Source organism: Canis lupus, chromosome 13, assembly GCF_048164855.1.
Source record: "Canis lupus baileyi chromosome 13, mCanLup2.hap1, whole genome shotgun sequence".
Taxonomy (NCBI): Eukaryota; Metazoa; Chordata; class Mammalia; order Carnivora; family Canidae; genus Canis; species Canis lupus.
Window position 1 is genome coordinate 45,402,249 of NC_132850.1, and position 15,290 is coordinate 45,417,538.

General features: G+C 38.0%; 1 protein-coding gene and 1 long non-coding RNA gene across 9 annotated transcripts in view; one reads left to right on the forward strand and one right to left on the reverse strand.

Moving 5' to 3' along the window:
• SMAD1 (SMAD family member 1) overlaps positions 1–15,290 on the forward strand; it is a 78,257-nt gene that overhangs the window by 29,985 nt on the left and 32,982 nt on the right. For all 8 annotated transcript variants that reach the window (XM_072773458.1, XM_072773460.1, XM_072773457.1 and 5 more), the window contains one exon: positions 3,255–3,837. In XM_072773458.1, coding sequence (XP_072629559.1) covers positions 3,438–3,837 — 400 coding nt within the window. In that variant the 5' untranslated portion in view covers positions 3,255–3,437. The remainder of the gene's footprint in view (positions 1–3,254; positions 3,838–15,290) is intronic.
• Positions 854–14,807, reverse strand: LOC140603027 (uncharacterized). The gene is made up of 2 exons (XR_012006055.1): positions 14,524–14,807; positions 854–2,229 (listed from the first exon to the last, which is right to left on the reverse strand). It is a non-coding gene; the product is annotated as an uncharacterized lncRNA (long non-coding RNA).

A 15,290-nucleotide genomic window follows, 5' to 3' on the forward strand; every position in this document is an offset into this window, starting at 1 on the left:
CTTATCAGCTTCTGCTTTATATATTTTGACACTGTTATGTGAAAATTCGGGATTATGCTATATTCATGGTAGATCAACTTTTAACATTATGAAATGCTCCTTTTTAAATCTCTGGTGATGCTTCTTATTTTAAAGTCTGTTTTGTCTGATTAGATAGTTACAGCAGCTTTTTTGGTTAGAATATGTGTAGTTTATCTTTTACTATCCTTTTTCTTTCAACCTTTTTCTGTCCTTTGTATTTAATATGTGTCTCTTGTTAGTACAGTATGGTCAAATGGTGCTCACCATCCATCCCTATCCATCTTTTACTTGCATATTTAAGCTGTTTATATCTAAATAATTAATGATACTTTTGGGATTAGATCTAAATCTTACCATTTTCTTTTTTTTTCTTTTTTAAATCTTACCATTTTCTATTTGTCCTGTTTGCTCTTTTTTTTTTCTCTCTCTCTTCTTACATTCTTTGGATTAATCATATTTTTTTAAAAAAAATAATTCCATATTTTTTAACTTCTCTATTTTTGTTATTTTTTTAAGGATTTATTTATTGTGGAGAGAGTGTATGCGTGCAAGTGGGTAGAGGGGCAGAGGGAGAGGAAGAGAGCGAGAAGCATGCTCCTCACTAAGCACAGAGCCTGACCACAGAGCCTGACCTGCAGCTTGATCTCACTACTCTGAGATCATGACCTGAGCCAAAATCAAGAGTCAGATACTTAACCAGCTGAGCCACCCAGGTGCTCCTCTCTCAGTAGTTTTTTATTATGACAAGACTGTATCAATAATAATTCAGTGCTTTATCACAGCCTGGGTAATACAGGATCCTAGAACACTAATTTCATTTACCCCTTTCTACTTTTCTTTTCTTTTTTTTTTTTTTTGTTATGCATTTTAGTTTTTTTTTTTTTTTAAGATTTTAGTTATTAAAAAAAAAGATTTTATTTATTTATGAGAGACACAGAGAGAGAGAGAGACAGAGACACAGGCAGAGGGAGAAGCAGGCTCCCTGCAGGGAACCCAATGTGGGACTCTATCCCGGGTCTCTAGGATCACGCCCTTGGCCGAAGGCGGCGCTAAACCGCTGAGCCACCCGGGCTGCCCTAGTTCTATTTTTTAAATACCATAAGAGATTCCTATTCTTGTTTTGTAAAGTCAGTATTCATTTAGACTTACCTTTGTTTACCCTTCTGGAGCTCTTCATTCGTTCCTGCCATTCCTTGCTTCTTCCTGGGATCTTTTTCCTTCTGGCTCACAAATTCCTCCTGGATGTCATTTGTCTCAGATTTTGTATGTTGGAAAACACATTTATTTTACAATCACCTTTGCATGATTTTTCCAGTAACTATAGATTACTAAGTTACTAGTTATTTGTTTACATTTGTCACACTCAGAATTGTCTTATTTCCATTGTTTCTGTTGGAATATCAGCTGTCAGCCTTATTGTACTTGAGAGTAATGTCTTTTTAAAGATTTTTGTCACAGGTTTTCAGCAATTCAACTGAATATGACACATCAGAAATATGGATTTCTTTGTATTTATCCATCTTGGGATTTGTAGAGTTTCATGTATCTCTGTCTAGATATCTGTTGACAGTTTTGGAAAATCCTTGGCCAGTATCTACAAATAGTGCCTCTGCAACAGTTTTTTCTCCTCTTCTCCCATCACCTTGATCAAGTCTAGTATTGAGATGATTAAAAAAAAAAAAAAAAGATTTCAGACTGTGTTTTAGTATAAAAGCTGGTCCATTTCATTTTTGCCCTTACATGAGCATATATCTCTTGAGGGTCTCAACTGAAAGCCTAGTATATTCACCAGGACCTCCTTCTCTGCATGCCCTCCACTGTAGTTTTTTGTTTTGTTTTTTGTCTCCTCCACTACGTGAGGCCACTGAAATCTCTGCTTTGTTCTTGAGTTTCCTTCAGCTTGGCTACCCAGCTTTCTTGCTGTTTATAGCACAGGCATTGGTAAGTGCCTTGAGAAGAAGAGCAGGAAAAAAGGTTCAGCTTACTTCATTGCTTTTTCCCTTCACAGCATCTTGGCCTCTCTAGTCCTGAGGACCTTGGCTGCTCTCTGATGTCTTTAAAATTAAAGTGGGACTTTTTTGTTTGTTTATATTTTATTAGCTGTATTAGTGATTTTGGGAGGTTGATGTGTTACATGCTCTACTGTATCATAGCTGGACTTGGTGTAAAGTTATCCTCTTGAAGGTTCCTTACCTTTTCTGTTTTCATCTGGGGAGGAAATTAGAAGGTTTAAATGAGACAGCTGGACTAAGGAATTTGGTAGAGTATGTGTTCATGTGCTTCATTCCTTTCATATCAGTAAAAACCAAATAAATTTCCTACCTTACTTGCCCTATAGCCCATAGGCACAGGCTTGTTGACTGAATAAATATCCTAAAATATTGTAATGTTTACATAGTATAACTATAACTACTTTTTCTTCTAGCATAAGAGAGATACTTGAGGAACACACCAAAAACAGATGTTAAGACCACTGTATTTTTTCTTCCTGTTGCTTTCAGTTTTTGTTGATTGAGGTGTTTTTGAAATACATGTTTAGAGCCTGTTAGAGGCTATAAATCTAAATATAAAGCATTACAATATCTGTCAAGAACTTGGGCTTCTGTGCACTAAGATGTCTACTGCTTCTATCTCAGAACAGTAACTTACTACTTTTTTTAAAGTGTCTCAGTTCTTCTGTAGAAGGGCAACAATTGTATAACCTCTCCGAAAAGACTGTTTAAGAAAAACTAAATACTGAGTGTGTGAGTGTGCTTGGGCCACCACAACAGAATACCTCAGACTGGGTGGCTTAAAACAACAGGAATTTATTCTCACAGTTTTGGAGGCTAGAAGGCCAAGATCAAGGTTCCAGCCCGTTTGGTTTCTGGGAAGCACTGTCCCAGGCTTGTAGACGGCTGTCTTTCTCTCTGTGTTCTCACCTAGCCTTTCCTCGTTGCATGTGCATGGAGGGGGTCCCTTCCTCTTAACCACACCACTGCTCTTACCAGATTATGGCCCCAATCTTGTGACCTCGGATAACCTTAGCTACTTCTTTTGAGGCTCCATCTGCAAATACAGTCACATTGGGGATTATGCTTCAGCGTGAATTTTAGGGGGGACATAATTCAGTCTGTAGCATATCGTAATACAGAAAATTACTTAAAACAGCAACAATAGCAGTTGCTTAATGAATGGTAGTTTTGGGATAGTGATTATTTAAAAAAATTTTTTTTTCCTTTTTTCCTTTCTAGGTGCTGGCTTTGGATTATTTTTTAAAACACCAGGAATGGTGATTTCTGCCTTTCGGAACCTCAAAACCGAGCAGCTAAAGAGAATCCTATGTAAATAAAGTGAAATCTCTTCCCTTGTCCTTTTGCATTTGGAGACTTCTTTATTTTGCCCTACCCAAGGAGACTATAACTAGTGCAGTCATTATGAATGTGACAAGTTTATTTTCCTTCACAAGTCCTGCTGTGAAGAGACTCCTTGGGTGGAAACAGGGTGATGAAGAAGAAAAATGGGCAGAGAAAGCTGTTGATGCTTTGGTGAAAAAACTGAAGAAAAAGAAGGGTGCCATGGAGGAACTGGAAAAAGCCTTGAGCTGCCCAGGGCAACCAAGTAACTGTGTCACCATTCCCCGCTCCCTGGATGGCAGGCTGCAAGTTTCCCACCGGAAGGGACTGCCTCATGTCATTTATTGCCGTGTGTGGCGCTGGCCCGATCTTCAGAGCCACCATGAACTAAAACCACTGGAATGCTGTGAGTTTCCTTTTGGTTCCAAGCAGAAGGAGGTATGCATCAATCCCTACCACTATAAGCGCGTAGAAAGCCCTGGTAAGTGAATCCTTTTATATTGATACATTTAGCTGATTCATATTGTTTAAAATAGGAAAATAATCCCTTTTCGTGTTTTCAGTTGTGATTTTTAAATATTAAGGGAAAATATGTCAGCCCTTAAGGGCTTCGTACATTCTAAGAACTTAGTCCTCTCTAGTTAATTTTCTCAGGAACAGGGCAAATTGTTATAGCAGCACTAACACCTCTATCAATCAATCAGTCATTTTCTAAGTTTATTTTTTATGTTTCTCATTGGTTCTGTGAATTTCTCTAGATAATCTTAGCTGTGATTTTATTGCAAGGGAAGAAATTCAGAAAGGAAAGAAACATGGGGTCTACATTACTTGAGGAAGATACATTTTTGCAGTTGCTGATGTCGTGTACCACTTTATTTTTAAGGAGAGCATCTTTTATCATCTCTGGTAGAATTTTGTCGCAAAGGGTATGAAGGAATTATGTTTTGCTGTGGAATCATCAGATACTATTACTTTATAGGATATTCATAGTGTTTTATAACTATAACCTTTTTGTTGGGGGGGGGCATAGTAAAGGATGTACCTTAAAATGTTTATGGTTCTGCTTCCTCAGATTAGAATCCACATTCTAGACAGTTGGATCAATTGGAAAGTAATTAGGCAATCTTAAGCACTTAAATATATCTCTTGTCATGTTGGAACCCATTTTGTTGATGGATTAGTTATTAATAGCTTATGGTTAACAGGGGTTCCCAAATGAGGCTGTGCATTAGAATCACATGGCTCCCCTCCCAGAAATTCTAATTCGGGCATAGTCTGATAGCCCATGTTTCTAACAAATACTTCATATGGTGTTGAGTAGCTGTTGAACTGATGTTAGGAACTACTATGCTAGATCATGTGCTAATGTGGTTCTCAAATAAAAGGCATTCTGTTTTGGGTATTTTTTAATGAAATATTTAAGACCTACAAAAAGTTTAAAGACTAGGGAATAATATAATAAACATCTTTGCATGCACTCAGTTTAAGAAATAAAAGATTACAAATAAAACTGAAACTCTAGGCCTCTCTGCTCGTTTTTTCCCTTTCAGTAACTATTCTGAATTTTTTGGTTAGAGTTGTCATTCCCATGCATGTTTTTAATACTGTTGTTACATACGTATACATACATACTTGCTTGTATGAATCCATGACAACATGTAATATTATATGTTTAGATATATTATTAATGATACTGGAACAGCCTTCCACAAGTTTTTTTGTTTGTTTTTTGTTTTTGTTTTTGTTTTTGTTTTTTCAAGAGGGAAAAGGATTTATTAGCCCATTTCCAGGGCAGAGAGCCAGGAGGAGTGGCAGGGTTCGGTGTTCTCACATTCAGAGGGAAGAAAAGGCAGCAGTGAAACCCACCTGACTGCCTTCACTCATTCTGATCTACACAGCTCTGTGCTCACAAAACCCATCTTTCCTCTTGCAGGGAGGACACAGAGCCCAGAATGCTGACCTAGGAGGTTGGGAATGGCTCAGTTTTACTCTTGGCCTTTACAGTCAGGGCTTGGGCTGGCAACCCAGGGCATCAGTCATAGTGCCTTCCACAAGTTCTATTCATTCAACATTATGTTTTTGTGTGATTTCCATATTATATTCATTAGGATTACATTATCAAATTTTATGAAAAATCCTCTGGAAATTTTTTTTGGAATTTCATTGGTTTCATGTGGGAAGGATTGACTTAATTATGATTTTTCTAAATTTATTTAGGTCTTTTTCTTTAAGTGTCCTTCATAAAGTTCTTGTAGGCCTTTTTATAGATTTATGTCTAGATAGTAGGTTGGTTTTTATTGTAAAAGTAACATTTTGTTAGAGTTGATCTTGGCTAGGACTGCATTTGCTTTTTTCCAGCAACTTTGCTGAATTCTCTTTATTCTAATACACATATTCTTTTCTGCCTGTTATACGTGCTGTGATATAAATTAAAAAGCAAAAACTCAATGCAGAGATACATGGTCTTTTAGCCAGAAGTTGAGATGGAGTTAAGAGTTTTGGAGAAGAAAAAAAGTACTGTATAAGTAATATATACAAACAAGATTATTTAGGTGTGTGATTTTTTTTTTTTTTTTGATCAGCATAGTAACCTTAAGAGAGATACACAGGGAAGATTCTAATCCTACTTCATTAGCGATGAAACTGAGGTCCCTATGAGTTAAGTGACCTGTGTGTCAGACAACTAAGACTCCTTATATTTCCTCCGTGTACCCTCCTGCCACTCCACTCCATCCTTGCAGTATTGCGTCTTGTGTCCCTAATCTGTCACACCCATCAGGCCAATATCTGCACTATAGAGAGAGTTTTTTTTAAGATGCATGTTATGATCATGTTATTTTCATGCTTCCTATTGCTTGTACGCAGGGCTCTGCAGGTTCTGGTCCTGCCTACCTTTCCAGCTGCTTTTCCCACTTTTCCATGTTTCATGTGTTTGAGTTGTGTGGGAACACTGTGTTCTTGTCCTCCATCTCTAATTCATTCCCTCTCACTTTGCCTAGCTCACTCTTATTTATCCTTTAGCTCTAAGCTTGGTGGGGGTCAGCTTTGCTGAGGACCCCCTCTTTATACATCCTTTCCGTATCTGAATTTCTTCGTAATGTTCTCTACATTTACAGTTATCTTTCTGTTAGTCTTTTTTGCAAAATAGTAAGTAAAGCTCCATGAGGGCAGGGACCATATATATTATTAGCATTTTTACTTTAGCAACTAGCATGGTTCAATCAATTTTTGCTGTTAAATGAAAATACTGGTTTTAATTTCTCTGTATGGACATTTTTTTGGAGATGAATTTTCAGCTTGCCTGTACCTTTTAAACACCATCTTCCTTTGTTTATTTCGTTTATTCATTTATTTTACTGCTAATGGTGAAATAACACCTAACATTACTAGTAACATCTCTGACACACGTTAAAGGTTTTTAGTTAAAAAATGAGATGATTGTGTTATTCTTAATAACTTATATGTAAAAGGTTTGATAGGGGTGTGGTAGAAAACCAGCTAAAATAAGACATTTGTGACTGCACAAATGTCATTTCATCCCGCCTGTTAGCCAAGAATCTTGTCAGGAAGCATAGAACAGTTCTAGAAAACTTTGAGGCTTAGGCCAAGGTCTGTTGTATTTGAACATACCAGGATTTTACTTAAAGTTCTTCTTCATATTGTAAAATGGCTGATGTGGGGATAAGAACAGATGGACTTTTCCCAGAGATCACTATGAAGCTGCCCCTGCACCTTTTGGGAAGAAGTCTTACCAGAAGTACAAGGGAGCCTAATCCCCTTACTCTCCCAGAGTTCAGTAGGCATTTTGGAGCACACCTGGTTATCGTTTCTGTGAACTAGGGTAAAAGGGGTCTGGAATTCTAAGCTGCAGATAAACAGCTCAACACTGAATTAGTTTGAACTACATAAATTACCTCAAAGAGCAATTGAGCAGTTTAAGCATAAGATAGTTAGGTCTCCCAAACTTGGTGTTTTGTGCAGAAATCCCTGTTGAGAGCTCTAGAGAAAAATTCAACAAAAATTGGGTGTCTGTAGGTTTAGAGTAGTGGTTTTCAAAGTGTATGCTCCTCAGACCAGCAGCATCAGCATCACCTGGGATCATCTTTTGAGGAGTGCAAAATTTTAGACCTTTCCACAGACCTATTGGATTGAACTCTGGGGATTGAGCCAGCAATCAGTGTTTTGACAAGCTCTTTGGGTGATTCTGACACAGGCTACAGTTTGAGAACTGCTGGTTTAAGGTATCCAGGCAAGTCATAAAGTCCAATTGGTTATATGAAGTTGTCTCTTATTGAAAAGAGATGCTAAAAGGTTTTGTCTTTGAAAGGCATTCAGCATTTTTAAACTTTGCATGTTTTATTACAGGTATAAAAATTGACCTGCTCTTTCCAGAATTTTCCTTCTTTCTGATATTCATTAAGGTCGGCACTCTGATAAAATAACATATGGTGTCTTTAAGGGGGTGGAAGAGTCAGAGAGAAAGGAATGCTTTGTTATTTGGCCCAATGCAGATTTTATAATTGTTCTTTTGGCTACGTGATACTGTTCAACCAAAAGTACTTTTATGGATTTAAGGAATTGTGGGTTTTTCCTTTAACCTATGTCATTTATTTTGTTAAAAATAAAAAGTTCTAAAAATTGTAGTGGGAGGGACTGGAAGTTACGTTGCAGCAACTTGTATTCATCATAGTGAATATGATGGTAACTATGTGGTAAAGAGGGTGAAAGGGGAACAACCTTCCTTTTGGTGAAAGGTACTACCTTGACCATTACTGAAAATGTATCTTTGGGAAAGTAAACGTTAAGGATTTCTTTTCTACGAATGTGACAGTTACAGGAAAGAAAGTTCGTGCAAGCTTCTCACTGTGACCCTGTTGATGATGTAACAGGTGACTGTTTACTTGGACTTTTGGTAGCCTTTAGAATCAAGGCTGCTTATTAGTGGTTGAGTTAAATATAGGTTTTCTTTTTCTTTACCAAAGTAAATGCTGATAGTGGTAAAGTCAGTCATCTAACTGTGGTGTTAAGAAGACCATTCAGTTGCTAGCTGTTGATACTAACATGCCTTTATGGAGACTTCCTGTCATTTTGCCTTATTTATTTTTTATGTTTTTCACATGGCTTTTGGAAACTGTCTTCTCTATTTTAATCAACTTGAAAGACCATACTAAACTGGAGCTTGAAATTCTGAGATTTTAATTTTAATCTTTAAACTAACACTCTGGAGCTCGCTTTGGGTGCTTTTATTTTCAGCGTAATGGCTCCCAGCTGTTAAAATTCAGATACATCTAAAATACTCTTCACCTGTTGGCTGAATGCGAGTTTTGACTCTTTGGCTACCTTAGTCACCATGTAATTCCTGCCTTGGAAAATTTTACCTTAGAAAGTCTTAAAATTCTAGAAATGGAGAACGAATTTAGTGCTTGCAAAGAGCTGAGAAGGAGATGGACAGAAGGGGAGTGGGTGTCACTATAAAAGCGCAAAAACATGAGTGGATCCTTGGGTTGATGGAAATTTTCTGTGTCTTGACTGTATCAATGCTGATATTCTGATTGTAATGTTCTCTAGTTTTGTAGGATGTCACCATTGGAGAAAATTGGGTAAAGGACTGACAGGATTTCTCTGTATTATTTCTTACAACTACATGTGAATGAATCTATAGTTACCTCAATTTTAAAAACCGTGATCTGTGCAAAAGCCCTTAGTTCAGCTCATGACTCAATCACGCTAGTGGTTTTCCTCAAAACCATCATACTTTGGTAAATACAGCAGAGATGCTCTGTGCGCACTTGTTATTTCCCACACAGGTTATTAAAAAGATATATACTTAGGGATTGAGATTTAATAAAATTAATATTTTGTTATTTCATTTTAAAATATTTTATTTATTTTCTGACAGCACAAACAAAAAGAACAGGAAAGGGAAAAGCAGGCTCCCCACTGAGCAGGGAGGGGCTTGATCCCAAGGATCCTGGGATCATGACTTGAGCCAAAGGCAGATGCTAAACTGACTGAGCCAGCCAGGCACACTTAAGATTAATATTTTTAAAAACCAAAATGAAAGTGTTTTAAAAAAAAGTCTTCATATTGCGAATCTGTTTTCACTTGAGCAGTGATAACAGAAATTTACATCCAAGTAAAGTTGTTGGTTTTTATTTTTCTTAGGTTTGTGTTAGTATATTCATTTGGAGGATGGGAGTGGAGGGGAAGTATTGGCTTTTTCTTAAGTTTATCTGAGTGATGATTAATAAGATTCTGATAATGGAAATTGTAAGCCAGATATCAAGATATAATCATTGTGAGTGTTCTGAAGATTTGGGATTAATTAGCCAACAATATTAACTATAAAAGTTAAAGCATTATGACTTGTGTATTAGGGTTCTCTAGAGAAACAACCAATAGGATATATAGAGACATATATATATGAAGAGATTTATTATAAGAATTGACTCACACAAATATAGAGGCCAGAAATCCCTGTGATCTGTTGTCTACAGTCTGGAGAACCAGGAAGCTCGTGGTATAAGTCCCAGTCCTAGGCCAAAGGCCTGAGAACTGAGAGCACCCACCTCTGAGGGCAAAGATGGTTGTACCAGATCAACAGGGGTGGGGGTGGGTGCACGTTTGCCCCTCCCCTGCCTCTGTGTTTTTCAGGCACTGAACAGATTGGATGATGCCCACTTTGCATTAGTGAGAGCAATCATCTTTACTCCATCTACTGATTGAAATGCTAATCTCCTCTGGGGACACCCTCAACAGACACAGCCAGAAGAAAAAATGTTTTACCAGCTATCTGGGCATTCTGGAACCCAGGAAAGTTGACACATAAAATTAACCATCACACCTTATAATTATATCTAAATTTCTATTTAAACATTTATGGCACATATACAACTCCTCAGGAACTATGTCCACCCAAGAAGGGTTAATATACAATTATAGCACAAGGTTGCTAAGTCAAATAGTAGAAATCCGGACAGGGGTTGCAGCTAACTCTCAAAGCCTTGAGAGTGGCTACAGAAAAGCTCACTTGGGCAGCCCGGGTGACTCAGCGGTTTAGTGCCACCTTCAGTCCAGGGCCTGATCCTGGGGACCCGGGATCAAGTCCCGCGTCAGGCTACCTGCCCGGAGCCTGCTTCTCCCTCTGCCTGTGTCTTTGCCTCTCTCTCTCTCTCTCTCTCTCTCTCTCTGTGTCTCTCTCATGAATAAATAAATAAATAAAATCTTTTAAAAAAAAAAGAAAAAAAAAACTCATTCAACTCTAACACATCTGGAATTGTGTTCCAGTCTGTGTGGTGGTGCAGATTTGTAGGTTTATGTATATTTCATTGTACACGGACTTTAAATCCATTTATAAGGAGATCTATGGGAAAGTAGAAAGTATTACTAATAAAGTAGAACAGGGAAAACAAATTAAAATGGAAGGTCAAAACTATGAGGAAAATTAGCACATAATGCATTCCATAAGGGTTATTACTATGATAGATACATACCTGTATGTAGTTACAGTATGTTCCTATCAGAGTCTGGGTGGTTCTCTAATACTTCCAGTGTGGAAGAGAAATGTGTACAATATTTAGATGAAGGAAGAATGTTTTGAAAGCTGTTAAGAAGTGTTTCAAGGAATTTGTACCTGTGAAGGGTGGGTAGTTGGAAGAGACCTTGAGACCCTCTGCAGAGGCTGACTGCAGTTGGGATACCCAGGGGCAAGAATGTCCCTGCCTTTGTAGTTGCTCTTCAATCCTCTCAGAGCTCCATTCTGTTTGATCACTGATCCTGCTTCTATAAAAGCTCTACACACAACCAAATGGACATGGAGTTTAGGTAGTGGATTTTCTCCATGCCATTATCATTGGCCTTTGGCTTGTGTTTGACAATTTCATCATTATCATCTACCATATTACTAGAAACAGATGAAGGAATATAATCATCAGTAGGATTTTTATACTCAAGTCTTTTAGCAGATTGCACATTCTTAAAGGCAAAATCTGAAGTTTATTCTGATTATTTTTTTTCCTGAGCAACTGTTTTTAGTGCTTTATTTGGGGCATTGGTTTTGTGTTGATGTATTAATTGATGAACATATGAAAAGTTACAAAAGTTACTATATGTTACTTTTACAAAGATTGCATAAGTACATATATTGAGGTCCAGATATCTGGACAATTATGTGATTTATTTCTGTATGGAATTTTTCTGTTGGCAGATATACTCCAATTTGAAATATTAAGAATATACAGATTATACAAGGTATCTTTGTCATCTTTTTGCTTTCCTATTATCTTATATTTCATTCTTTTTCTACCTCTGCAACATTAGGTGGGTAGGAGAAGGTATTTTCACATCTTTCTGATTCATTCAAAATTCAACATTCTTCCATCCACCACTGGTAGTGTATTAGGGCCGAAGGAACACTCACCAGCTAGCAGTTGTTAAAAACAAAACACAAAAAACTATGGCTTAAAAAAAATATGGCTTATAAAAACAATTTCAAAAATCATAAAAAGTTCATCATAATAAATGAAAGAAGTAATGTATATAATGATTGCAATTGTGTGAAAATAATTTAAATTAAAAGGGAAAGCTTATCTTCCAAGACTAACTGGGTAAAATAATGAGGCTTGTGAGTTGGCTTTTTGACTTACTGTCCCTACATGTGGAACATCCACAAATAGTGATTTTTTTTTTTTTTGTAGGTTTGGGATGTTTTATGTGGTTGGAGTAGGGAAGTGATAGCTTATTTGCCCCATATGGGAGTGTCCTGTGCTCTTGATGGATACTTGCAAAAGTGGGAGAAACAGAAGGGAAGGTTGGATAGAATGCTCTTAGGTTGAGTATCTCAATGTTAACTTCCAGCCTCCTTGGTACTAGGTAACAAAAGGCTCAAAGAAGACTGGAGATTTCTTTTCCACAAAATGTGTGTCCCGTTCCTTTGTCTTTTTCTACTTCAAAATGCAAGTGTTCTGAAAAACTCAGCACCCTGCCTGATAGTCTTGAATTAGCCAAATCATCAGACCTTGGTCCTGATATTTGGAAAAATATTTCTTTGGGGAAGAGATAGGGAAGGAAAGAGAGGATGTTTATTTTAAAGAGAGCTGGGGGACTTTGGGCAGCCGTAAGGGGCCACGAGCCCTATGTTAAACATCTCAGAGGACCTGAAGAATAGGAAAGCTAAAAAAAAAGCAAAAAAACAACCAGTTTTGTTAATTTGCCAGCTTGGCTGGGAATTAGTGTAGTTTTTAGATATTGGTGTTAGGACCGGTTTGAAAGGCTGCATACTTTTGTTTCCCCTGAGTTTAGTCTGGCCTGGGCTCCCTCTGTGTCAACAGCAGTGCTTCCCCATGTGTGGGAGGTGGGCAGATAAACACTTCACTTGCCGCTCACTCTTTTACTTTCCTAATTGTCAGTGCCCTCCACAGGATTTCTCCATTCCTATGACCTTAGCACCAAAGCCTGTAATACTCTGTTGTGGGTCCACTCTTCATAAAACTGCTGTGAGTGACAGGGGTTATATAACGGAAGTAACTGCAGTTTTCCTGAAAACAGGTCTAGAGTCTAGAAACAAGGGCCATGTTTAAATAAAAAGATTGAGGGCAACAAAGGACTGTTTGGCAGATTTTCCTCCAGTTCTTTGTATCATCAGTTTTATGCTCTGGAATCTTAGCCGACCTTATGATGGAAGATGAGGTTTTCATTCTACACCACTGCCTCAGTTCTAACACTGCTCCCCAAGACAGGCTGCTGTTCTTAGGTCTTAACCCTCTCACATGAGGAGTCGCATATCACCTTCCCTTGACCACCTACCTGCTTGCCTGTCTGGGATCTTCAGTTATGTCTAACTGGTTTCTATAAGTGGTTTTGGGCAGCTTTTTGTAAAGTAAAGGAAAACATATGTAAGACAACAGAGTGGATTTGCCTTGGATATTTTTTCCTTCATGTTTCCCTATCATTTCCCTTACAGTTATGTCTAGCTAGCTCTTTAGCAGATGTAGCAGTATTTTTTCTGTGGCTGTATCCTTTCTTGAGTGTCTAAACTGTTTATCTAGGGTATAGTGGTGTGCCAGGCAGATATTTAAGTATAATGGCCAAGGTAGGAAACAGTTTGGGGTAAATGCTTTTGAAACAATATAACCTACAACTTTTAAATAGGAAAAGGAAGAGCTAGTTTTAAAATGAGCTATGTAGAGAAAAGAAAATTGATGGGAGCATGTCAGAAGGACATAGGGATCAGCCTGCAGGGGGCTGCCCATAGCTTAATCAGAGACAATTTGATCAACAAAATAATTATGGACAGAAAATAATTATCAACTGTTTAGGGCTAGAAACAGGAATCCTATGATAAATTAATGGAGGGAAAGGAGAGAGCTCTTATTCACGGTACAATGCCAGCTGCTGACTGGTAAATGTGGAGTGGAGTTCTTTAGGATATTCAGAACAAATAAGGCTATTTAAAGCACTTGCTTATTTCTCTTTAGTTGTAAGGTTAAAATAAGTTGGGAGGAGTCTCGGATCTGAAGGCCTGGACTAAAATTTGGGCACTTGGTATCCTCAACCTTGGGCCAGCTACTTGTCCTTTTTGAATTTGTGCCTGCTAACCTATGAGATAGAGTTACTCTCCAGGGTTATGGCAAGGATTGAATTAAATAATGCCTGTGAAAAGGCTCTATATGCATTCTTGAAATGTAACATGACTAAAATAAGGAACACAACTTCTGTGTACATCTGCAGACTAAAAAATGAAATTCATAATGTAAGTAAACTTTCACTAAACAAATCATTGGAAAACTAATGACAATAGTTACAATAATAATAAGAGTAACATGAAAATTAAAACAGTTACTTTTTATGCTTGCTGTGTGCCAGGCACTGTGCTTGTCACATCCCATGTATTCTCATTTAACACTGACCACAACTGTAAGAGGTAGAGGTACCAACGGGCCTCAGAGATGCACTTAAACTAGTTGTCACACTACTGTAACGGGCCAGCTGGGGCTCAGATTGAAGTCACTCCAGAATCTATGGTGCTCACCACCACACTGTGCTGCTTTCCCAGAGAAGTAGCTCCTCCCTCCCCCACCCACCCCCCGCCCCCATCAGTTTTCTCTCTTTAGTGAAGGAGAAAGGCACTACATTTTTAGTAGCAGAGCCTGTGATCTGAAATATATACCGGTGGCTGGAAGTCAGAGTGGGGCCCGTGTGCTTCAGGTGTCTCTGGAGGCTTTCTGTGTGTTTATTTCCCATTGGTCAGTAATCTTCATCATTAGATAACAAGTATCTGTTTCATGGAATATATTTAATAGAATCAAATTTGAACTCTGAATGAGAACTAATTACATTCAGCTGCAATTACAAATTAAGCCACACTGCCTGGTTTGACCCCTGGGGATGGTCATTTACATATCAGCAGTGTCTAATAGATGATTAAGCACACAAGGCCTGCTAGCCAGCCACTGCTTGTGGAACAGTAACTGCCCCTCACTGAGTGCCTTTGTGACCCGTGAACTGACCTGTGTGACATAGGAGGACACCTTCACTCAGTGGTTAGGAGCCTAGATTCTGGAGCCACGTTTGAATCTTGTCTCCACTGGTTACTGGTTATATTGTCATAGGCAAGTTAATTTCTGTACCCCAGTGTCCATTTTTATAAAGTGGAGGTAATGACAGTGCCTGGGTCAGAGTTAAGAGAACGAAAGGAGTTATTTGTACAGCACTTGTCCTGTGTAAGCACTATGTAAGGGTTAAATTAAAAAATCTGAGAGAAGTACTGTTATTCCCATTTTACTTCTAAGAAAGTGAGGTTCTGATAATTGGCTAGCAAGAAATTGAGCAGGAATTCCAGTTTTGGAATCTAAAGCTAAAATCGGCCTCTAATTGTTGTTCTGCTGTGTATACACCTTATGAAGGATTTTTCCCCCTGGTATTTTTAGCTTACAC